The following is a 26,482-nucleotide window of genomic DNA, read 5'->3' as shown; positions in this document are numbered from 1 at the left end:
TGAATAACTCAAGAGATTCAGAAGTCCATCATTAGGTTTGCTGTTCAGTTTGTTTTTTTGTATTTAATAGATCATACACACCAGACCATAGCATACAGTAAGCTCACATTACACAGGTTATTACATACTGCACCATTAAAGTAACACCATACAAAAGCACTTACTGTATATGTTTGTCTGTAAAACATTTCAACTTTATACAGGTAATGCAATGTGAGCTGTGCTGAAGAGTTTGACTACATGATGTCTGATTATTTTATTGTTTCACGCACGAGTTGGCTCATAAATCTGATGGCACTGCTTTTGTTCACATTTAAAAGTTCAGCATTGGTATTGAAAAGAAAAGGCATACTTATTGTTACGGACATATGATATACTGTACATGTCATATCTGTATTTATGTGTTGCATATGCAGATACATAAAATAGTCAGTAATAAACATGAGCATAGCCTTAATTGGGTGAAATCAACCACAACTATGTCATTTCAGTATTATAAAGTAAACGTTAAGTCACCATGTTAACTTCTGACTTTTCAACTTGTTACACATCCTCCGAAGAGTTCATCCAGTTTGGCATTAAAAATAAAAAAAGTGAAGTACGTGATTATGTTTGTGATGTATATACAGTATTCATAAAGAGATATTAATCAATCCATTCTCAAAGACTCACTGTGTTTACATGTGTTCAGTTCCATCCCCTAGTCTCACATTCTCCATCCAAGTGGACATAACATTCAAGCAGATTGCACGTATAAATGTAAGCTGACTAATCTAACGAATCAATAGAAATGTCTCACTGCTGCCAGCCATTTCCCTCTTGCCTAGGAACTAGGAAAAAGGATGAGATTACAGATATGTTGATCCTCTCGGAAGATCTTATGATTTTGGACAAAAGTTTTATACTGTTGTACTTCATTGTAGTCAAATTAAAATGTAATCTTCCATCTTGTTTTGAAAAATACCAAACACTGAGGCAAAGTTACAGAAAATGGATTGTTCAATATCATAAAATATCCATAGCTGTCAACACTTTGATTGATCCATGCAAAAACAACTGAAAGGCAGATACGTAATAAAGCTAAAGGCCTCACTTTTATCTGTTTGATGTACTGGTTAACATAATCTCTTAGCACTCTCATTTATATACTTAGGCCTAGTTCACATATAAAGCACAAAGTCAAGTACAAACATAAAACTACTAAAAGCTACATCACATTTATAAAATACTGTTGAAATCGTAGGTTAGTGCTTTTCTGACATTTACTTAATTGTGCTGTTTCACTTCTTAGATAACTTGTATATTATACATTGATGCTGTTATGGGGCAGGACAAAGCACAGAGGTTCAAAATGATATCCAACATGTGTTTCATTTTTAGAGAGGGAAAACAGTCTCTTAAAGGCATTTTAACATTCCCATGTCCACTCTAATAGTCCTTGTTGTGGCTTCTTTGAAAATCCATTTGTGTTGTCTTTTATCCAGTCTGCTTCTTTGTGAATAGGAACATTTTTTTGTATGAAGGTCTTGGAGTGTGGTTGAAGCCATGCAGTCTTACCATGCATATTGAACGGACAGAGAGGCGGTGTTGATTGGCTTTTCATGTGCTTAAAGAAAGAGAGGGGGAGGGTTGTGTCATTGATTAGCCACCGTAGTCCATTTGGTGTCATAGCATGGCAACTTGTGAGGAGCAAGGATCAGACTGAGCAGGGTGGACATGGAGGGGGAGTTTATGGACAGGGGGTTTCTCCTCTCCTCTGGTTTCCTGTCAGCGTCAATCCAGTATGCAGCTGAAGGTGTTGCCTTAGGCGGAACTGCCGCTACTGGTGGTGGATGCCTGCAAACGAGACAAAGAGATAAATTAGACAAACCTGGGAACAAAGCAAAACATGGACAGCCTTGTGACTGGCCAAACTGACATATCTCATGCAGCCGACGTCCGATCTCTCAGACAGGGGCTTCAGGCAGGGGACAGAGTGGGTGAGGGGGATCCTTGAACATGTAGTGGTGAGGTGGCAGGGGGTCTATCTATGAATACCATGCTCCAAGATTAGGTGAAGGAGAGTGGTTGCTAGGTAACTGGGTGACTGGTTTCACTTTGCGCCTCTCCTGCACAAAGAATTAGGTCATAATTCACACTACAGCAGACAGAAAATTCAAAAGTGTTAATCTGTGTCTGTGTGATGTCAGTAACACTAGAATTATAACCAACCCAATCATACAGATACAGTACAGTCCATTACCACTCATTAACATTCACAAATAGGACACAATCCTAATCTATTACTGATGGGTCAGTCAGGGGATGAACACAAAATGTAATCTTCACATGCACAGGATCCTTTTGAGAACATAGTGATTCAATTAAAGAAATGTCAATATTTGCTAGATGTGTGTTAACAGCAGAAGCCAGATTGTGAAGAAAGCAAAGCTGGCAAATGGCAGCATTGTTAGTTGAAGTTTGTTTTCTTTTTAGACCTGTGATCAATGGATTCAGGTAGAGCAGCATGTTGACCGAGCCCAGAAATCTATGCTTCCTGGGCACATGTGCACTATGCTTCACTCTCACTTTGTTCAGAAAAAGCAATGACTAGGACAGGAATACTGTTATAATACTACTTCATCTGGATCACCACAATTGATTGTCTGCAGGACTAAACACAGATAGTCAGACTCAGTGTATTATCCGTTATTATTATTATTGTGGTCTCATGTCTCTTTCCCCTCAATCAAAATCATTAGGGTGATATGTTTAGGCTTTGTCAAACCGTACATTAAACTAAACATAATCCTAAAGTTTTGACAAAAGTACGGCTAACTACTGTTCATTGATTAGTTTAGTGGGCTTTAAGGATGAGACTGTAATATGAGTGACAGTAACCAGAAGGTAGATCATGAAGAGGTTAACACAGGAGATTTGGCAAACTGCATGTGATGTCAACTGAGTGACCCTTTGCAATTAAAAAAAACCTCCATCTCCGAGAGAAATCAAACAAGACAAAATAATAAAAGAAAAAAATCGAACCACTGAAAAGAAAACTAACACCAAAAAAAACAATTCACACTGAGTTCTGTAACATCATTCATTATAAAGGGCATCCGGGGCGGGGGAGTGAGACTCCTGCATACCTCCAGCTGCCGAGTGGACTTCCCTCATTTAGGGTACTTTAGAGTGGGGAGAAGAACAAAACAAGCAATTCAATGGTCAGGTCATTGCAAGCAGAAAAGAAGGATTATTTGTGTATGTATCCTATGATCACAGAGGTGGTGTCGAGGCACTATGAATGAAACGTTGTCTTGAAAAATACCACAAATATGCAAGGTTAGTGTGATCCTTTATAACAGAAACTGCAGCTTGTTACAATCCAATCTATAAAAGTGGGTTAAAACATTTACATACATAATTTTTTGTTCTTCAAGCAGCATACTTACCAACATAGATAGATAGATAGATAGATAGATAGATAGATAGATAGATAGATAGATATAGACAGACAGACAGACAGACAGATATATTGATAGATCAGCAGATTGTTGTTATTGAGAGTTGGGCTCTTAATTGTATATTTTGTTGCTGCCTGTTAAATGAAAAAGCAAAGGCAGATCATACAGAGATATACATACATGTCGAGTGACTTGTAACTTTGTTGCTGTATTTGACAACAAGCCAGTGTGTTAAGACGTCACACGCGCACGAAAATTGAAACGAGTAAGCATCTTTGGTGCAAAACACAAACGCAGAAAACATCAGAGGCATAGTAGGAATCACATGTCGTTCTGTACTGTGAACTGACCCAACTTTTATTCGGTTTTTGGTGATTAGGCATCGTTGGAGACCACAGTGGGGTCTGCGATAGTGGAGTTGAGTCACTGAGCACACTGATCCCAATTATTGGGGATTTCAATATCCACTTGAATAAGCCTTCTGAACTTCTAAGTGAAACTTTTCTGGCACTCCTTGATATTACTGGCTTCATTTAGCTTGTTCATGAACCTACTCCTTCCAGTGGTAAGACTATGGACTTCAGCGTCAGCCCTGAATGTCGCTTCTGTCTCTTCTGCCGTGTTGGACCACGTTCTTATTACATTTGAAGCGTCATTAGCCTGTCCTTGTACCGGTGACACAAATGTTTTTACTTCTCGTCATATCAGCCCAGCAATCATAGCCACACTCAGTGAAAAATTGCCTGGTGTCTTGGCTCCTTTTGCGGCTCTGACAGAATCTGGGGAAAAATTCACTAATCGAAGGGTAACTCAGTACTTGTTTCTCTCCTTGATTCTGTGGCACCTGTCTCTACCAAGACAAGATGACCAAAGAAAAATACTCCCGGTTTACCGATGAAACCCAAGATCTCAAGAAGGCCTGCAGGAAAATGGAACGTGCGTGGCGAAAATCTAAATTGGAAGTTTTTTATCTTGCATGGCGTGATAGTGTCCTTAATTATAAGCGTGCTCTGAATGCTGCTAGAACAGCATATTTCTCCGGCCTAATAAACTAATAAACACAACCCTAGATTTCTCTTCGACACCGTGGCTAAACTTCTGTATCATCAATAATTGCTACTGCCAGTTGCTTTTGATTTATTATGTCAGTGTGCCTCACATCTTGCGTCAATTCTTCAGCCAAAACCAAATGTTTGCAAGATTATTCAGGCTGATATAACAAGAAAAATATATTTATGAAAGGGGGACAGTAGGTTTTTTATCAAATTACTTGTTGAAGTTCATAAAACTATTTCAAGATTTCAGTATAAACTAGCAGTGTTGGATGAAGTACTCAGATCCTTTACTTAAGTGAAAGTAATAATACTACAGTTTAAAAATGCACAGCTACAAGTAAAAATCCTGCATTCAAAATTCTATGTGAGTAAAAGTATTATCCGCAAAATATACTTACAGCATCAAAACTATAAGTAGTCTCTATGCAAAACAGCCCATTTCAACTTCAAAGTACAGAAAGATACATAAATGTTTTCATATTTTTATCTCATGCATTAGAGATAATAATTTGCACACACAAAGTTTTAGCCTGTCGAGCAACATGACAAAAAATACTTCTGAACTTAAGGAGCTCTCTTGTTAGTTTTGTTGTGGGGTAATTTACACATTTATCATTCTTTTAAGTAGATCTCAGCCGTACATCTCAGCACAGCTTCAACCTGGACACACCTGTGGGTGTATTAGGGGCCTTTAATCTATAACAATGCATCAATGTTTTGTATCTTGAATTAAAGTTGTTAAATAAATGTAGTCAAGTAAGAAGTACAATATTTACCTCTCTACTTAAGTACTTATACTCCTACTCCACTATATTAAAGTACAGCTACTGTACCTCAAAATTGTTCATTAGTACAGGACTGGAGTCAATGTACTTTGTTACTTTCCATCAATGACCTGCCAGTGAGTGTAAGAAGACTTATCTAACACATTAATGTACACAGTTACATTTATACTTGTGATGCCTATTTCCTTTTGAGACAGCTGGTAACTATTTTTGCGTAATAACTCAAAATAAGTGAAGAGGAGAGAATAAATTCTCAACCACTGACATGACAAGAGAGTGGAACTGATGAATAATCAGGGAGTACATCTGTGTGTAACATATGCTAAATAGATGTCTTTCCCATACCTGCAGAGTAGAAGCAGCTGAGTCACTAGTATCTGTCAGCCCTGTGCCTCTCGGTATACTGGACACGATGTATCTGGAGCCCTTTGGCACAGGCTGTCTGACCACCATCTTCCCTTTCCTGGTTTCTGCTAGAAACAGACTGTACCAGTAGGCATCGTTGGAGACCAGAGTGGAGTCTGCGATGGTGGAGTTCCTCTCACTGAGCAAACTGTTCCTGCAGGGAGGAGCCGCTTTGCTGGGCTTGGGTGTCTGACACTTGAGCACGATGGTGACCAATATGGTGATGAGCAGGAGAAAAGACACCGAGCCCAGACCGATGACCAAATACAGGTTGAGGTCTGAGAAGATGTCGTATTCTAGAGGCACCTCAGTCATGTCAGAGTAGGCCTTAACGGCAGTCTCCACTGTGGACAGCTTGATGGTGACTGTAGCAGAGAGAGCAGGCTCCCCGTTGTCCTTGGCAATAACAACCAGTCTCTGGTGGCGCGGATCTCTGTAACTGAACATCCTCATAGTCCGGATCTCTCCGTTGTATTGGTCCAGACTGAACAAGGTGGCGTCAGTCACCTGTAGAAACTGGTAGGTAATCCGAGAGTTGTGCACCGAGTCGGTGTCTAAGGCTATCACCTTGGCCACCAGAGAGCCTTTATCGGTGGATCTGGGGATCTTTTCCTCCACCACAGAGCCGTGTGCGCGCCACGGAGACACGATGACCGGAGCGTTGTCGTTCTGGTCCACAATAATGATGTGGACGGTGACGTTACTGCTGAGAGGAGGAGAGCCAGAGTCTCTGGCCTCGATGTGGAAAAGAAACTCCTTCTCGATCTCATAGTCAAAAGTTTTCAGTGCGTAAAGATTCCCGTTCTCTGGATTGATGGAGAACAGCATGGACATGGAGGTGTTGGCTATCTCCTTCTCTAGGATGAAATAAACTAGATACTGGTTTTCATGGAGGTCAGGGTCAAACGCAGTGAGTGAGCTGAGCAGGGCCCCAGGTGCGTTATTCTCCATGACACGTATAGTGTAAAATGACTGAGGGAACTGTGGAACATTGTCATTAACATCCAGCAGCTCTAACGTCATAGTTTCATTGTCAGATAAAGGAGGTGATCCTCTGTCTGTGACGGTGAAAGTGACGTCATACTCTGGAACCTTCTCACGGTCTAACGGCTCTGACACCACTAATTCATAATAGTTATCAGAGGACTCCCTCAGTTTGAAAGGCATATTATCTGGAATACGAAGATCCACCACTCCATTGTCTCCTGAGTCTTTATCACTGACACTAACTACAGCTATCACTGTGTCTGTTGGCACATTTTCTTTGATCGGACTCTGAAATGATTTAATTGATATTTCTGGATGATTATCATTCATATCTGTCACCTGTATTGTCAGTCTACACTGTCCAGATAAGGAGTTAGGCCCCTTGTCGCTGGCAATAACTTCCATTTCATAAATCTTAAAATCTTCATAATTTATCATCTCTTTCACTCTGATTTCACCATTTTCTGGGTTCAAGTTAAACATCTGCTGCGTTCTCTCTGATGTATACAAACTATATGAATAAACAATATCAGAGTTAGACCCTTCATCTAAATCAGTAGCATTCAGTTTGATCACTAGACTGCCAATTGGAGAGTTTTCCATCACTTCTATAACGTATTTGTCTTTGTCAAATGAAGGGGCGTTGTCGTTCACATCAAGCACGCGAACAATTATACTGGCTGTACCTGTGCGTGTGGGGACTCCACCGTCCACTGCAGTCAGTATCAGGTTATGAACAGCCTGCTTCTCTCTATCTAAAGCTTGTTTCATAATCAAGTCTGCAAACTTCGACCCATCTCTTCCGGTCTGAATTTCGATTGCGAAATGTTCACTTGAGCTGAAATGGTAATCTTTAACAGAATTTGTTCCAACATCTGGATCTGCAGCATTAGTCAATGAGAATCTCTCTCCAACAGAAGTGGACTCAGAGATGTCTAAATGCATTGTTCCTCGTCGAAAATGGGGAGCGTTATCATTAATATCCGTGATTTCCACCTCAATGTAAAACATTCGGATTGGATTTTCAATTGTAGCGTCTAATTTAAGAAAGCACGATGTTGTTGTCTTCGAAGGGCATAAAAACTCTCTGTCAATCCTTTCCAGAATGAACAGCTCTCCCGTGTCTTTGTTGATATCGAGATACTTTTTATTGGCGACAACATCGATGCGCATCTTTCTTTCTTTTAGCGTCTTCACATCTTGTCCCAAGTCAGCTGCCAAATTAGCAACAACAGATCCTTCCTCCATTTCTTCCGGAATGGAATAATGGGTGACAGCGGAGACCGTGTTCACTATGGCAGAAAGGAAGAGAAACACGGAAACGTACCCCCACCCGTACAGCTGTCTGATATGATGTGCCATCGTTCAGATTCCGTATTTAAATCCTTGGAATGTGCTGAAACGCGGATAAACCGTCCTCTTGTTGAAATAACAAACAGACGAGCGGTTCTTCACGCTCTGCCCAAGAGTGACGCGCATGTAGCAGAATGTCTGAGTGTGCTTCCGCCTATAAACTCTCGTGAGAAAGATGACCTCATCAGCGGGTGTGTTTTCATGGAGAGCAGCGACGAAAGTAGTCCTGCGCAAGACTTTACAGCTTTATAAGACAAAAAATAGTAATAATGTTTAAAACTTAGTCAGAGTGCGAGTGGATTTTAATAACAGTTTATGCTGGAATAAGTTTTTTGGTGACGTTTTCAACTCTGTTTTCTGAACTTTTATTCCCTGGTTGGGAGGTGGAACTCTGAAAGCATGATAGACACTTTTCACTTTTAAGTCGGTGATATTTGCATTTCTTTAGAAACGTCATGTTTGTTTGTTTTTGTCACACCTGAACACGGTGTTTGTAAAGACATAGAACATTTGTCAGGGCATCACCTTTCCTTTTTGTTCTACGAGTTTACGCACGGATGTCAGTGAAACAATACCACACATGATGGAATCAAAAGTGACCGTGAATGCATCATCAATAATTGCTACTTGCAATTCTTCAGACAAAACCTAATGTTTGCAGAATTATTCAGGCTGATATAACAAGAAAAATCTATTCATGAAAGGGGAAGAGTAGGTTATTTATTAAATTACTTGTTGAAGTTCATAAAACTATTTCAAGATTTAAGTAGAAACTAGCAGTGTTGGATAAAGTACTCAGAACCTTTACACAAGTGAAAGTAATAACACTACAGTTTAAAAATGCACAGTTACAAGTAAAAGTCCTGCATTCAAAATTCTATATGAGTACAAGTATTATCCACAAAATACACTTACAGCATCAAAACTATAAGTAGTCTCTATGCAAAATGACTCATTTCAAATTGTTAAATTATGGAGTCTTCAAAGTCCAGAAAGATACATAAATGTTTTCATATTTTTATCTCATGCATTAAAGATAATAATTTGCACAGACATATTATTATCCTGTTGAACAGCATGACAAAAAATACTTCTGAACTTCAGGAGCTTTCTTGTTTTGTTGTGGGACAATTTACACATTTATCGTTCTTTTAAGTAAATGATAACCTCATGTAAATCTCAGCACAGCTTCAAACTGAACACACCTTTGGCTGTATTAGGGGCCTTTAATCTATAATAATGTATCAATGTTTTGTATCTTGAAATGAAGTGGTTAAATAATTGTAGTCAAGTAAAAAGTACAATATTTACCTCTCTAATAAAGTGGAGTAGGAGCATAAAGGAGCATAAATTGGATATACTTAATAAATTACAGCTACCGTACCTCAAAAATTGTTCATTAGTACAGGACTGGAGTTAATGTACTTTGTTACTTTCCATCAATGACCTGCCAGTGAATGTAAGAAGACTTATCTAACACGTTATTGTGCACAGTTACATTTATACTTGTGATGTCTATTTCCTTTTCATACAGCTGGTAACTATTTTTGCGTAATAACTCAAAATAAGTGAAGAAGAGAGAACAAATTCTCAACCGCTGACATGACAAGAGAACCACGATGACTACCATATTGACTAAAGAGTGGACTTGATGAATATTCAGGATGTACATCTGTGTGTAACATATGCTGAATAGGTTTTTTTCCCATACCTGCAGAGTAGAAGCAGCTGAGTCACTAGTATCTGTCAACCCTGTGCCTCTCGGTATACTGGACACGATGTATCTGGAGCCCTTTGGCACAGGCTGTCTGACCACCATCTTCCCTTTCCTGGTCTCTGCTAGAAACAGACTGTACCAGTAGGCATCGTTGGAGACCAGAGTGGAGTCTGCGATGGTGGAGTTCCTCTCACTGAGCAAACTGTTCCTGCAGGGAGGAGCCGCTTTGCTGGGCTTGGGTGTCTGACACTTGAGCACGATGGTGACCAATATGGTGATGAGCAGGAGAAAAGACACCGAGCCCAGACCGATGACCAAATACAGGTTGAGGTCTGAGAAGATGTCGTATTCTAGAGGCACCTCAGTCATGTCAGAGTAGGCCTTAACGGCAGCCTCCACTGTGGACAGCTTGATGGTGACTGTAGCAGAGAGAGCAGGCTCCCCGTTGTCCTTGGCAATGACAACCAGTCTCTGGTGGCGCGGATCTCTGTAACTGAACATCCTCATAGTCCGGATCTCTCCGTTGTATTGGTCCAGACTGAACAAGGTGGCGTCAGTCACCTGTAGAAACTGGTAGGTAATCCGAGAGTTGTGCACCGAGTCGGTGTCTAAGGCTATCACCTTTGCAACCAGAGAGCCTTTATCGGTGGATCTGGGGATCTTTTCCTCCACCACAGAGCCGTGTGCGCGCCACGGAGACACGATGACCGGAGCATTGTCGTTCTGGTCCACAATAATGATGTGGACGGTGACGTTACTGCTGAGAGGAGGAGAGCCAGAGTCTCTGGCCTCGATGTGGAAAAGAAACTCCTTCTCGATCTCATAGTCAAAAGTTTTTAGTGCATAAAGATTCCCGTTCTCTGGATTGATGGAGAACAGCATGGACATGGAGGTGTTGGCTGTCTCCTTCTCTAGGATGAAATAAACTAGATACTGGTTTTCATGGAGGTCAGGGTCAAACGCAGTGAGTGAGCTGAGCAGGGCCCCAGGTGCGTTATTCTCCATGACACGTATAGTGTAAAATGACTGAGGGAACTGTGGAACATTGTCATTAACATCCAGCAGCTCTAACGTCATAGTTTCATTGTCAGATAAAGGAGGAGAACCTCTGTCTGTGACGGTGAAAGTGACGTCATACTCTGGAACCTTCTCACGGTCTAACGGCTCTGACACCACTAATTCATAATAGTTATCAGAGGACTCCCTCAGTTTGAAAGGCATATTATCTGGAATACGAAGATCCACCACTCCATTGTCTCCTGAGTCTTTATCACTGACACTAACTACAGCTATCACTGTGTCTGTTGGCACATTTTCTTTGATCGGACTCTGAAATGATTTAATTGATATTTCTGGATGATTATCATTCATATCTGTCACCTGTATCGTCAGTCTACACTGTCCAGATAAGGAGTTAGGCCCCTTGTCGCTGGCAATAACTTCCATTTCATAAATCTTAAAATCTTCATAATTTATCATCTCTTTCACTCTGATTTCACCATTTTCTGGGTTCAAGTTAAACATCTGCTGCGTTCTCTCTGATGTATACAAACTATATGAATAAACAATATCAGAGTTAGACCCTTCATCTAAATCAGTAGCATTCAGTTTGATCACTAGACTGCCAATTGGAGAGTTTTCCATCACTTCTATAACGTATTTGTCTTTGTCAAATGAAGGGGCGTTGTCGTTCACATCAAGCACGCGAACAATTATACTGGCTGTACCTGTGCGCGTGGGGACCCCACCGTCCACTGCAGTCAGTATCAGGTTATGAACAGCCTGCTTCTCTCTATCTAAAGCTTTTTTCAGAATTAAATCTGCAAACTTCGTACCATCTCTTCCGGTCTGAATTTCGAGTGCAAAATGTTCACTCGAGCTGAGATGGTAATCTTTAACAGAATTTGTTCCAACATCTGGATCTGCAGCATTATTCAATGAGAATCTCTCTCCAACAGAAGTGGATTCAGAGATGTCTAAATGCATTGTTCCTCGTCGAAAATGAGGAGCGTTATCATTAATATCCGTGATTTCCACCTCAATGTTAAACATTCGTTCTGGATTTTCAATTGTAGCGTCTAATCTAAGAAAGCACGATGTTGTTGTCTTCGAAGGGCACAGCTCTCTGTCAATCCTTTCCAAAATAAACAGCTCTCCCGTGTCTTTGTTGATGTCCAGATACTTTTTATTGCCTACAGCGTCTATGCGCATTTTCCTTTTACTCAGAGTCTTCTCGTCTAATCCCAAATCAGATGCTAAATTGGCAACAACCGATCCCTCCTCCATTTCTTCGGGGATAGAATAATGGGTGACGGTGGAGACCGTGTTCACTATTGCAGAAAGAAACAGAAACACGGAAACGTACCCTCGCCGGGAATAATGACGATGTTGATGAGCCATTGCGAATAATCCGTTATTGAATCCTTGGAAGGTGATGTTGTGTTAGAGAAAGGATAAACAGTCCCTTAAGTAAATGATGATAGTCAACGCGGGTCTTCAAGTGAAACGTTTCTTTATGCTGGAATCAGGAGAGGTTTGCGTGCAATATGTCTGCCTGCCCAGCCTCCAATGAAATATCAGGAGAACGATGACTTCATCAGTGGGTAAAGTTTTTGTGGAGAACAGCGACATGAGAAGTCTTTTAGGAGCCTTTGCACATCGCAAAATATCGGGGATGTTAATATTCAGTTAGAAGAAGATAAACTGGCTGTGAAATTTTGATTTTAGTTAAAATAAAACTGGAATCAATTATTTGCTTCGTGTTCTTTCCCTGGTTTCTGTTCTAGATTATTCGAGGGGTGTGGGGACCAGAACTACTACAAGGTTTTTTTTCGTTGTACTGTTTTTATAAGCATTTCCGTGTCATGCTATTTCATTAAATTTAAATAACACCCATGCTACATAGTATTTCATCAGTCCAAACGTATGATGTCACAGCCTTTGCCAGCGCGTTTGACCTTTACGCGCCGATTTGTGTGCGTAAAACCAATCCAATATGGCAAAAGAAAAATGTAGTTTAGTTTTGCGAAAAAAACTGATTCATGAAAGGAGAACAGATTGCAAATATCCACTGAATTATTAAACGTTTTAAGCATTGAAGAGCCTTGAGAAGGTTTAAATGTCATCTTTCATTACTACCAGTATGAAGACGGTATATTTGTTCCTGTACTTATTTATAAAACACAAATCAATGTAAATATAAATCATTTGGATAGCTATGGATATACATTAATATAGTCCCTGGAAAAGAAAACAATGTTGCAATGTTGAAGAATCAATAACTGTTATAAATGGTATGATTTGCACGTTTATATATTGCTGGATTTGATGGTCATTCTCGGAGAATATCTGTGTGTATCACATGTCTAAATGAGGTTTCCTATGCCTGCAGTGTCTTAAAAGTAAGACATAATCAAACTTTGTTCGAAAAACGAGAGGAAACAAGCATAGGTGTGGCTTAAAAAGTTTGGCAAAAGTTGCAGCCCTTAAGGAGGAGGCACTTTTCAGAAGACAATTGCAAATTCCGAAGTCCTATATTGGTATATAAAAATTAGCCATTAATAAATTGAATAGCTCGCATATGATATTACAGACGACACCGGGGTTGGAGCAGCAAAAGAGTCTCACCTGCAGAGTAGAAGCTGCTGAGTCACTAGTGTCTGTCAGCCCTGTGCCTCTCGGTATACTGGACACGATGTATCTGGAGCCCTTTGGCACAGGCTGTCTGACCACCATCTTCCCTTTCCTGGTCTCTGCTAGAAACAGACTGTACCAGTAGGCATCGTTGGAGACCAGAGTGGAGTCTGCGATGGTGGAGTTCCTCTCACTGAGCAAACTGTTCCTGCAGGGAGGAGCCGCTTTGCTGGGCTTGGGTGTCTGACACTTGAGCACGATGGTGACCAATATGGTGATGAGCAGGAGAAAAGACACCGAGCCCAGACCGATGACCAAATACAGGTTGAGGTCCGAGAAGATGTCGTATTCTAGAGGCACCTCAGTCATGTCAGAGTAGGCCTTAACGGCAGCCTCCACTGTGGACAGCTTGATGGTGACTGTAGCAGAGAGAGCAGGCTCCCCGTTGTCCTTGGCAATAACAACCAGTCTCTGGTGGCGCGGATCTCTGTAACTGAACATCCTCATAGTCCGGATCTCCCCGTTGTATTGGTCCAGACTGAACAAGGTGGCGTCAGTCACCTGTAGAAACTGGTAGGTAATCCGAGAGTTGTGCACAGAGTCGGTGTCTAAGGCTATCACCTTTGCAACCAGAGAGCCTTTATCGGTGGATCTGGGGATCTTTTCCTCCACCACAGAGCCGTGTGCGCGCCACGGAGACACGATGACCGGAGCGTTGTCGTTCTGGTCCACAATGATGATGTGGACGGTGACGTTACTGCTGAGAGGAGGAGAGCCAGAGTCTCTGGCCTCGATGTGGAAAAGAAACTCCTTCTCGATCTCATAGTCAAAAGTTTTCAGTGCGTAAAGATTCCCGTTCTCTGGATTGATGGAGAACAGCATGGACATGGAGGTGTTGGCTATCTCCCTCTCTAGGATGAAATAAACTAGATACTGGTTTTCATGGAGGTCAGGGTCAAACGCAGTGAGTGAGCTGAGCAGGGCCCCAGGTGCGTTATTCTCCATGACACGTATAGTGTAAAATGACTGAGGGAACTGTGGAACATTGTCATTAACATCCAGCAGCTCTAACGTCATAGTTTCATTGTCAGATAAAGGAGGTGATCCTCTGTCTGTGACGGTGAAAGTGACGTCATACTCTGGAACCTTCTCACGGTCTAACGGCTCTGACACCACTAATTCATAATAGTTATCAGAGGACTCCCTCAGTTTGAAAGGCATATTATCTGGAATACGAAGATCCACCACTCCATTGTCTCCTGAGTCTTTATCACTGACACTAACTACAGCTATCACTGTGTCTGTTGGCACATTTTCTTTGATCGGACTCTGAAATGATTTAATTGATATTTCTGGATGATTATCATTCATATCTGTCACCTGTATTGTCAGTCTACACTGTCCAGACAAGGAGTTAGGCCCCTTGTCGCTGGCAATAACTTCCATTTCATAAATCTTAAAATCTTCATAATTTATCATCTCTTTCACTCTGATTTCACCATTTTCTGGGTTCAAGTTAAACATCTGCTGCGTTCTCTCTGATGTATACAAACTATATGAATAAACAATATCAGAGTTAGACCCTTCATCTAAATCAGTAGCATTCAGTTTGATCACTAGACTGCCAATTGGAGAGTTTTCCATCACTTCTATAACGTATTTGTCTTTGTCAAATGAAGGGGCGTTGTCGTTCACATCAAGCACGCGAACAATTATACTGGCTGTACCTGTGCGCGTGGGGACTCCACCGTCCACTGCAGTCAGTATCAGATTATGAACAGCCTGCTTCTCTCTATCTAAAGCTTTTTTCAGAATCAAATCTGCAAACTTCGACCCATCTCTCCCGGTTTGAATTTCAATGTCAAAATGTTCATTTTCACTGAGACGATAGTTTTTTACTGAGTTCGAACCAAAATCGGGATCTATAGCATTGGTTAGCGAAAAACGCTCCCCTGGGGAGGTCGATTCGGATATGTCTAAATGCATTGTATCTCTACGAAAATTGGGCGCATTGTCATTAATGTCCATTATCTCAACTTCAATATTAAATAGTCGAATCGGGTTTTCAATTGTGACATCCATTTTCAAAAAGCACGATGGATTCTTGCTGTTGCACAGATATTCTCGGTCAATCTTCTCAGCAACGAATAGCTCTCCCGTTTCTTTGTTAATCTCAAGATACCTCTTATTAGCGATGACATCAAGTCTTATTTTACGGCGGCTCAGGGTTTTTGCATCCAGACCCAGATCCGATGCCAGGTTAGCAACCACAGATCCCTGCTCCATCTCTTCGGGAACTGAGTAGTGCGTAACAGCAGATGTAGTAGAGAAGGCTACACATAACAACAGAAACAGCGAGACATACCTTCTGCAAAACCGGTAGCGGGATTTAAACTCCATGATCATTTGTTCGTGGTTGTCGGAAATATAAAGCTCTACCAGTTCACAGATGCTATATATCAGTTCCAAAGCAGCGCTACCGTATGGAAATCCTCAAACGAGTGATAATATTACAACCCCGGGTGTCTTGAAAAGGGAGCTGTCCAGAAATGGCTGATCTGTTCTTTCAACCACTGTCTGGTCACGATTGCGTCACAGACGTATTTCTTGGTGGTAAAGAGCGACGCTTTGTGTCCTATGTGCCTGCCACCAGCTGTAATCGAATATTTTATGCTGAAATGCTCATATTTGTAAATTATTATTTGATTTCCAATTAAAGTGACAAGTAAAATGATGTACGAAATATAGTTTGTGCCATTAAATTAGTCTGTTAACAGGCATGTTGAACAACATGATGAAGTAAGAGCATGCTTAAGGCCCGGATTAACACACTGGTGATCAGAATTTAAAAGAGGTGATGGAGCAGTGTGAACCTTAGATTTAATTATACCCGTTGAGTAGAAGGTTGAATATCCATTGAATTCAATTATTTCAGGTTTATTAAGTGTATATCTGTATAACTCATGTTTAAAAAAGATTTTCCAATACCTGTAGAGTCGAAGCGGCTCAGTCATTAGTGTGTGTTAGGGCCTCAAAATTGTACTTAATAAATGTACTTAGTTACTTAATTTTACTGGAAACTAGTTGCCACTGACTGTAAGACGACTTAACTACAACGGTGTTAATGGGCACGGTGACACTTTTGCTGGTGATGGATGGTTCCTTTTTACTTAATAACTATGAATGCGTAAAACGTGAAGAGAGGAGACTATTTCAAACCCGCTGACATGACAAGGCCATACTATCGTTAATTAAGCATGGACTTGATGAATATTCAGGATGTACATCTGTGTGTAACATATGCTGAATAGATGTTTTTCCCATACCTGCAGAGTAGAAGCAGCTGAGTCACTAGTGTCTGTCAGCCCTGTGCCTCTCGGTATACTGGACACGATGTATCTGGAGCCTTTTGGCACAGGCTGTCTGACCACCATCTTCCCTTTCCTGGTCTCTGCTAGAAACAGACTGTACCAGTAGGCATCGTTGGAAACCAGAGTGGAGTCTGCGATGGTGGAGTTCCTCTCACTGAGCAAACTGTTCCTGCAGGGAGGAGCCGCTTTGCTGGGCTTGGGTGTCTGACACTTGAGCACGATGGTGACCAATATGGTGATGAGCAGGAGAAAAGACACCGAGCCCAGACCGATGACCAAATACAGGTTGAGGTCCGAGAAGATGTCGTATTCTAGAGGCACCTCAGTCATGTCAGAGTAGGCCTTAACGGCAGCCTCCACTGTGGACAGCTTGATGGTGACTGTAGCAGAGAGAGCAGGCTCCCCGTTGTCCTTTGCAATAACAACCAGTCTCTGGTGGCGCGGATCTCTGTAACTGAACATCCTCATAGTCCGGATCTCTCCGTTGTATTGGTCCAGACTGAACAAGGTGGCGTCAGTCACCTGTAGAAACTGGTAGGTAATCCGAGAGTTGTGCACCGAGTCGGTGTCTAAGGCTATCACCTTGGCAACCAGAGAGCCTTTATCGGTGGATCTGGGGATCTTTTCCTCCACCACAGAGCCGTGTGCGCGCCACGGAGACACAATGACCGGAACGTTGTCGTTCTGGTCCACAATAATGATGTGGACAGTGACGTTACTGCTGAGAGGAGGAGAGCCAGAGTCTCTGGCCTCGATGTGGAAAAGAAACTCCTTCTCGATCTCATAGTCAAAAGTTTTCAGTGCGTAAAGATTCCCGTTCTCTGGATTGATGGAGAACAGCATGGACATGGAGGTGTTGGCTATCTCCTTCTCTAGGATGAAATAAACTAGATACTGGTTTTCATGGAGGTCAGGGTCAAACGCAGTGAGTGAGCTGAGCAGGGCCCCAGGTGCGTTATTCTCCATGACACGTATAGTGTAAAATGACTGAGGGAACTGTGGAACATTGTCATTAACATCCAGCAGCTCTAACGTCATAGTTTCATTGTCAGATAAAGGAGGAGAACCTCTGTCTGTGACGGTGAAAGTGACGTCATACTCCGGAACCTTCTCGCGGTCTAACGGCTCTGACACCACTAATTCATAATAGTTATCAGAGGACTCCCTCAGTTTGAAAGGCATATTATCTGGAATACGAAGATCCACCACTCCATTGTCTCCTGAGTCTTTATCACTGACACTAACTACAGCTATCACTGTGTCTATTGGCTCATTTTCTTTGATCGGACTCTGAAATGATTTGATTGATATTTCTGGATGATTATCATTCATATCTGCTACAGTAATCTTCACTTTGCACTGCCCTGATAAACTGTTGACTGCTTTATCCGTCGCTACAATTTCCATTTCATAATTCCGAATATCTTCATAATTTAGCATTCCCTTCACTGTTATTTCGCCTGTGGATGGATTCAGGTTAAATGTCCCTTGTGTTTTTTCGGATGTGTACAGACTATATGTATATTCGATCTGTGCATTTGTCCCCTCGTCTAAATCTGTAGCATTCAGCTTCAGAACAAGACTTCCAACGGGAGAATTTTCCATAATATTAACGTCATAATTATCTTTGACGAAGGTTGGGGCGTTGTCATTAGTATCTAGTACACGAACAATGATACTGGCCGTTCCAGTGCGAGTGGGGACTCCGCCATCCACAGCAGTCAGTATTAAACTGTGCACTGCTTGCTTTTCTCGGTCCAAACCTTTCTTTAATATTAAATCAGCAAATTTGGATCCGTCTCTTCCGGTTTGAATTTCTATGTCAAAGTGCTCATTTTCGCTCAGAAGGTATGTTTTAACGGAGTTTGAGCCTAGATCTGGATCCACGGCGTTATTAACAGAGAATCTCTCACCAGCTGGTGTTGATTCCATAATGTCCAAGTTTATGGTGTCTCGTCGAAAGTGAGGAGCGTTATCATTGATATCTGTTATTTCAATTTCGATATAAAATATTCTTTGCGGGTTCTCCACAATAGCCTCCATTTTCAGGAAACATGTCGGTGTCTTTATGGCACAGAGGTACTCTCTGTCGATCCTCTCAACGATGTAAAGCTCCCCTGTGTCTTTGTTCACATCCAGGTATCTTTTGCTGGATATAATGTCTAACCGCATCTGCCGCTTACTCAGAGTCTTCACGTCTAAATCTAAATCGGAAGCCAAATTGGCCACAACCGACCCTTCCTCTAATTCTTCGGGTACAGAATAATGGGTAACGGCAATAACCGTGTTCACAAACAAAAGCGCAGACACATACCTCCTCCAAGAATCCCCAGTTTTAGGCATGTGCATTGTTACGCCGCTAATAAAATGTTCCCTTTTCAGTGAGTCAGTTCAGATGAAGCAGAGAAAAAAGGCAAAGGTAATATACTGTGATGACGTTGATCATAAAAGGATGCTGGATTAAGAAAAATACACGCGAAATAAATCCACTAGAGCCTGTTCAGCACCGGGAGTTTCCACCCTGCTTTTGTTGCTGTCCGGTCTGTCTCCAGATGAGACACTGTCATGGCGCCTATGAAGTCACCGAGAAGGATATTTTACTGGGGAACAGCGACGCTAAAATGCAGAAAAACGCGTTTATGGATGTTTATACTTGCATGGAGGTTATAACAACGTTGAATTGATTTGAAATGAATGAAAGTGATGTTTAAACTGTTACAATTTGCACTGGATTCTGCACCAACATTTCTTTTTGTAGATTGTAGATTTGGAACATCATTTTTTTTGTGAGTCACCTTAATACTAAATCCCTGTTCATGTTTCTTTTTTTTTTAACATGTCATTTTCACAACTGCTGGACCAGGGAAGACACGAGAGAATGGCGGTTTCTGAAAGTGATTTTGATTAAGTTTTAAAAAAAACAAAAAACTTTGGTAATGAAATTGAATTAATTTACCTGCAGAGTAGAAGCAGCTGAGTCACTAGTGTCTGTCAGCCCTGTGCCTCTCGGTATACTGGACACGATGTATCTGGAGCCCTTTGGCACAGGCTGTCTGACCACCATCTTCCCTTTCCTGGTCTCTGCTAGAAACAGACTGTACCAGTAGGCATCGTTGGAGACCAGAGTGGAGTCTGCGATGGTGGAGTTCCTCTCACTGAGCAAACTGTTCCTGCAGGGAGGAGCCGCTTTGCTGGGCTTGGGTGTCTGACACTTGAGCACGATGGTGACCAATATGGTGATGAGCAGGAGAAAAGACACCGAGCCCAGACCGATGACCAAATACAGGTTGAGGTCTGAGAAGATGTCGTATTCCAGAGGCACCTCAGTCATGTCAGAGTAGGCCTTAACGGCAGCCTCCACTGTGGACAGCTTGATGGTGACTGTAGCAGAGAGAGCAGGCTCCCCGTTGTCCTTGGCAATAACAACCAGTCTCTGGTGGCGCGGATCTCTGTAACTGAACATCCTCATAGTCCGGATCTCTCCGTTGTATTGGTCCAGACTGAACAAGGTGGCGTCAGTCACCTGTAGAAACTGGTAGGTAATCCGAGAGTTGTGCACAGAGTCGGTGTCTAAGGCTATCACCTTTGCAACCAGAGAGCCTTTATCGGTGGATCTGGGGATCTTTTCCTCCACCACAGAGCCGTGTGCGCGCCACGGAGACACGATGACCGGAGCGTTGTCGTTCTGGTCCACAATAATGATGTGGACGGTGACGTTACTGCTGAGAGGAGGAGAGCCAGAGTCTCTGGCCTCGATGTGGAAAAGAAACTCCTTCTCGATCTCATAGTCAAAAGTTTTCAGTGCGTAAAGGTTACCGTTCTCTGGATTGATGGAGAACAGCATGGACATGGAGGTGTTGGCTACCTCCTTCTCTAAGATGAAATAAACTAGATACTGGTTTTCATGGAGGTCAGGGTCAAACGCAGTGAGTGAGCTGAGCAGGGCCCCAGGTGCGTTATTCTCCATGACACGTATAGTATAAAATGACTGAGGGAACTGTGGAACATTGTCATTAACATCCAGCAGCTCTAACGTCATAGTTTCATTGTCAGATAAAGGAGGAGAACCTCTGTCTGTGACGGTGAAAGTGACGTCATACTCTGGCACCTTCTCACGGTCTAACGGCTCTGACACCACTAATTCATAATAGTTATCAGAGGACTCCCTCAGTTTGAAAGGCATATTATCTGGAATACGAAGATCCACCACTCCATTGTCTCCTGAGTCTTTATCACTGACACTAACTACAGCTATCACTGTGTCTAACTCTATGTTCTCATTGACTGGACTCTGAAATGATTTAATGGATATTTCTGGGTGGTTGTCGTTCATGTCTTCAACAAGAATCTTTATTGTACATTGTCCTGACAAACTATTGGCTCCTTTATCAGTGGCTATCACTTCCATATCATAAATTTTGAAATCTTCATAATTTAACATTCCTTTAACAGTGATTTCACCAGTGGAAGGATTCAGATGAAATGTTTCCTGTGTTTTCTCTGACGTATATAAACTGTATGAGTATGTTATATCAGAATTTGACCCCTCATCTAAATCTGTTGCATTGAGATGAACAACGAGACTTCCAATGGGAGAATTTTCCATGACTTTTATATTATAACTCACTTTGTCAAATGTAGGAGCATTATCGTTAGTGTCCAAAACTCGAACAATAACACTTGCAGTACCTGAACGAGCAGGTGTGCCTCCATCTACAGCTGTGAGAATTAAATTATGAACAGCTTGCTGCTCTCGATCTAAAGTCTTTTCTAAGATCAAATCGGCAAACTTCGAGCCTTCTCTTCCGGTCTGAACTTCAATATTAAAAAAATGGCTTTCACTCAGATGGTATGTTTTCACTGAGTTGCTTCCAACATCAGGATCAACTGCATTGCTCAGAGAGAATCTCTCTCCTTTCGGCGTCGCTTCAGAAATATCTAAATGAATGACGTCTCGTCGAAACTGTGGGGCGTTGTCGTTCATATCCAAAATTTCTACCTCTATATTAAAAAGTCGCACTGGATTCTCTAGTGTTACCTCCAGTCTGAGGTAGCAAGACGTTGACGACTTTGTGGGGCAAATATATTCTCTGTCTATCTTTTCAACAACATACAGCTCCCCAGTCTCTTTGTTCACGTCCAGATATTTCTTATTTGCAATGATGTCCAGACGCATCTTCCTCTGATTCAGTGTTTTAACATCCAGACTGAGATCTGTAGCAAGATTTGCGACAACTGATCCTTCTTTCATCTCCTCTGGTATTGAGTAATGAGTCACTGAGCCAGTTACATGAGGAACGTATGACACGAGAATAACAAGCGACACGTACCTTGTCCACGAATGCATTGTTACATCGGACGGCATTATCGTTCTTCTGTTCAACGCGTAAAGCACATTAGTCCGTGCAAAGCATATATCCACTGATTTGCAAATTTGCGTTTAAGATATCCGTCCGCGCGTATTGTTGAAAATGTTATTCCATGAAGATTTGGACGCATAAAACGGCGGCGTCGCCTTTCGTGTGAGTTTCAGCACCGCGGAGCTGTCCGGCTGTTTGAAGCTCTGCAGTTTTTACAACGCTTCCCTGTCATGGCGACCGTGGGTTAGGATTTTTTTCGAGTAAACAGCGCCCCTTTTCGCAAATTGCAGGGAAATATATCAAAAATGTGTTAAACTTTAAAAGTGACCAGGTTGTAAAAGTTGAAACTTGAGCTCACAATGTTTGACTGCTGCAGATATTTTTGAAGGGAGTTATGTTGTTGGCTACACCTTTTGTTATATCACGTTCTAATCTTAATGATATCACTCGGTATATGGCAAGTTAAATGATAGTAAACACTAGAAAGTATGGAAGAAATTTTAACTTTGGTCATACCTGCAGAGTAGACGCTGCTGAGTCACTTGTGTCTGTCAGCCCTGTGCCTCTCGGTATACTGGACACGATGTATCTGGAGCCCTTTGGCACAGGCTGTCTGACCACCATCTTCCCTTTCCTGGTCTCTGCTAGAAACAGACTGTACCAGTAGGCATCATTGGACACCAGAGTGGAGTCTGCGATGGTGGAGTTCCTCTCACTGAGCAAACTGTTCCTGCAGGGAGGAGCCGCTTTGCTGGGCTTGGGTGTCTGACACTTGAGCACAATGGTGACCAATATGGTGATGAGCAGGAGAAAAGACACCGAGCCCAGACCGATGACCAAATACAGGTTGAGGTCAGAGAAGATGTCGTATTCTAGAGGCACCTCAGTCATGTCAGAGTAGGCCTTAACGGCAGCCTCCACTGTGGACAGCTTGATGGTGACTGTAGCAGAGAGCGCAGGCTCCCCGTTGTCCTTGGCAATAACAACCAGTCTCTGGTGGCGCGGATCTCTGTAACTGAACATCCTCATAGTCCGGATCTCTCCGTTGTATTGGTCCAGACTGAACAAGGTGGCGTCAGTCACCTGTAGAAACTGGTAGGTAATCCGAGAGTTGTGCACCGAGTCGGTATCTAAGGCTATCACCTTGGCCACCAGAGAGCCTTTATCGGTGGATCTGGGGATCTTTTCCTCCACCACAGAGCCGTGAGCGCGCCACGGAGACACGATGACCGGAGCGTTGTCGTTCTGGTCCACAATAATGATGTGGACGGTGACATTACTGCTGAGAGGAGGAGAGCCAGAGTCTCTGGCCTCGATGTGGAAAAGAAACTCCTTCTCGATCTCATAGTCAAAAGTTTTCAGTGCGTAAAGGTTCCCGTTCTCTGGATTGATGGAGAACAGCATGGACATGGAGGTGTTGGCTACCTCCTTCTCTAGGATGAAATAAACTAGATACTGGTTTTCATGGAGGTCAGGGTCAAACGCAGTGAGTGAGCTGAGCAGGGCCCCAGGTGCGTTATTCTCCATGACACGTATAGTGTAAAATGACTGAGGGAACTGTGGAACATTGTCATTAACATCCAGCAGCTCTAACGTCATAGTTTCATTGTCAGATAAAGGAGGAGAACCTCTGTCTGTGACGGTGAAAGTGACGTCATACTCTGGCACCTTCTCGCGGTCTAACGGCTCTGACACCACTAATTCATAATAGTTATCAGAGGACTCCCTCAGTTTGAAAGGCATATTATCTGGAATACGAAGATCCACCACTCCATTGTCTCCTGAGTCTTTATCACTGACACTAACTACAGCTATCACTGTGTCTAACTCTATGTTCTCATTGACTGGACTCTGAAATGATTTAATTGATATTTCTGGGTGGTTGTCGTTCATGTCTTCAACAAGAATCTTTATTGTACATTGTCCTGACAAACTATTGGCTCCTTTATCAGTGGCTATCACTTCCATATCATAAATTTTGAAATCTTCATAATTTAACATTCCTTTAACAGTGATTTCACCAGTGGAAGGATTCAGATGAAATGTTTCCTGTGTTTTCTCTGACGTATATAAACTGTATGAGTATGTTATATCAGAATTTGACCCCTCATCCAAGTCTGTTGCATTGAGATGAACAACAAGACTTCCAATGGGAGAATTTTCCATGACTTTTATATTATAACTCACTTTGTCAAATGTAGGAGCATTATCGTTAGTGTCCAAAACTCGAACAATAACACTTGCAGTACCTGAACGAGCAGGTGTGCCTCCATCTACAGCTGTGAGTATTAAATTATGAACAGCTTGCTGCTCTCGATCTAAAGTCTTTTCTAAGATCAAATCGGCAAACTTCGACCCTTCTCTTCCTGTCTGAACTTCAATATTAAAAAAATCGCTTTCACTCAGATGATATGTTTTCACTGAATTGCTTCCAACATCAGGATCAACTGCATTGCTCAGAGAGAATCTCTCTCCTTTCGGCGTCGCTTCAGAAATATCTAAATGAATGACGTCTCGTCGAAACTGTGGGGCGTTGTCGTTCATATCCAAAATTTCTACTTCAATATTAAAAATTCGTACTGGATTCTCCAGTGTTACCTCCAGTCTAAGGTAGCAAGACGACTTTGCAGGGCAAATATATTCTCTGTCTATCTTCTCCACAATATACAGTTCTCCAGTCTCTTTGTTCACGTCCAGATATTTCTTATTTGCAATGATTTCCAGACGCATCTTTCTCTGATTCAGTGCTTTAACATCCAGACTGAGATCTGTAGCAAGATTTGCGACAACTGATCCTTCTTTCATCTCCTCTGGTATTGAGTAATGAGTCACTGAAGTCGATATGTTTGAAACGAACGAATACAGAATGACGAGCAGCACGTACCTTTTGCAATACTCCATTGTTACATCAGACCCCATTGTTGTGTGTGGGTTCACTGTGTTCAAACGAAATACCTCACGTTTCCGGTAATATTGAATTTTGTTGTAAAGGTTGTAATCCCAAACATATTCGCAAAATCTCAATCCCGTCGACGTTTCTGCGCTAAAAAGAGGAGCGCGCTTTCAGTGTAGATTTTCAGCACCACGGAGCTGTCCGGTTGTTTCCCGTTCTGCCCTCGATCACAACGTTTCACTGTCATGGCGTTCATGGGCTGGCATTTTACTGACAAAACAGCGCCACCCTTTAGTTTTGCAGGACCCTTTAGGTGCATTTAACATTATGCTCAATAAAAATATTTTATTCATATCAATGTAAGTTTATATTGACTTTTCCTGACAAGACTAATGTCATTTATTGACATTATTTATGAGCTTTACTTTTAAACCCGACTAACCTAAAAATAATTAGTATCACACAAAATGACACTAATCGTTGATAAATAACACATATGCCAACAAATATCTATAATCCACTCTTACCTGTAGAGTAGAAGCTGCTGAGTCACTAGTGTCTGTCAGCCCTGTGCCTCTCGGTATACTGGACACGATGTATCTGGAGCCCTTTGGCACAGGCTGTCTGACCACCATCTTCCCTTTCCTGGTCTCTGCTAGAAACAGACTGTACCAGTAGGCATCGTTGGAGACCAGAGTGGAGTCTGCGATGGTGGAGTTCCTCTCACTGAGCAAACTGTTCCTGCAGGGAGGAGCCGCTTTGCTGGGCTTGGGTGTCTGACACTTGAGCACGATGGTGACCAATATGGTGATAAGCAGGAGAAAAGACACCGAGCCCAGACCGATGACCAAATACAGGTTGAGGTCTGAGAAGATGTCGTATTCTAGAGGCACCTCAGTCATGTCAGAGTAGGCCTTAACGGCAGCCTCCACTGTGGACAGCTTGATGGTGACTGTAGCAGAAAGAGCAGGCTCCCCGTTGTCCTTGGCAATAACAACCAGTCTCTGGTGGCGCGGATCTCTGTAACTGAACATCCTCATAGTCCGGATCTCTCCGTTGTATTGGTCCAGACTGAACAAGGTGGCGTCAGTCACCTGTAGAAACTGGTAGGTAATCCGAGAGTTGTGCACAGAGTCGGTGTCTAAGGCTATCACCTTGGCGACCAGAGAGCCTTTATCGGTGGATCTGGGGATCTTTTCCTCCACCACAGAGCCGTGTGCGCGCCACGGAGACACAATGACCGGAGCGTTGTCGTTCTGGTCCACAATAATGATGTGGACGGTGACGTTACTGCTGAGAGGAGGAGAGCCAGAGTCTCTGGCCTCGATGTGGAAAAGAAACTCCTTCTCGATCTCATAGTCAAAAGTTTTCAGTGCGTAAAGATTCCCGTTCTCTGGATTGATGGAGAACAGCATGGACATGGAGGTGTTGGCTACCTCCTTCTCTAGGATGAAATAAACTAGATACTGGTTTTCATGGA

At 42.3% G+C, this 26,482-nt stretch overlaps 2 protein-coding genes across 3 annotated transcripts; both read right to left on the bottom strand.

Moving 5' to 3' along the window:
* Positions 1-31: 31 nt before the first annotated feature.
* Positions 32-25,499, bottom strand: LOC311257690 (protocadherin beta-15-like). 2 transcript variants are annotated; one of them, XR_014622650.1, is made up of 3 exons: positions 24,994-25,499; positions 3,129-3,164; positions 32-1,836 (listed from the first exon to the last, which is right to left on the bottom strand). XR_014622650.1 is itself a non-coding variant. In XM_084353507.1 (3 exons), exons 1-3 carry the CDS (start codon positions 19,096-19,098, stop codon positions 1,804-1,806), a joined length of 3,498 nt encoding a protein of 1,165 aa, XP_084209633.1. In that variant the 5' UTR covers positions 19,099-19,270; the 3' UTR covers positions 32-1,803. The 2 variants fall into 2 exon arrangements, 1 of the variants encoding a protein (XP_084209633.1); XM_084353507.1 differs by lacking the exons at positions 3,129-3,164; positions 24,994-25,499 and adding exons at positions 13,373-14,443; positions 16,705-19,270.
* Positions 19,676-25,010, bottom strand: LOC311257457 (protocadherin beta-16-like; the record flags this gene model as incomplete). Its single annotated transcript, XM_084353097.1, has 2 exons — positions 19,676-20,776; positions 22,626-25,010. The coding sequence occupies 2 exons, from the start codon at positions 25,008-25,010 to the stop codon at positions 19,697-19,699; spliced, it is 3,465 nt and encodes a 1,154-aa protein (XP_084209223.1). The 3' UTR covers positions 19,676-19,696.
* Positions 25,500-26,482: the final 983 nt, after the last annotated feature.

Source organism: Pagrus pagrus (genome assembly GCF_965226575.1).
Source record: "Pagrus pagrus genome assembly, chromosome: 5".
Classification (NCBI taxonomy): domain Eukaryota; kingdom Metazoa; phylum Chordata; class Actinopteri; order Spariformes; family Sparidae; genus Pagrus; species Pagrus pagrus.
Note: the sequence above shows the minus strand (reverse complement) of the source record. Positions and strands in the feature narration are given on the sequence as shown.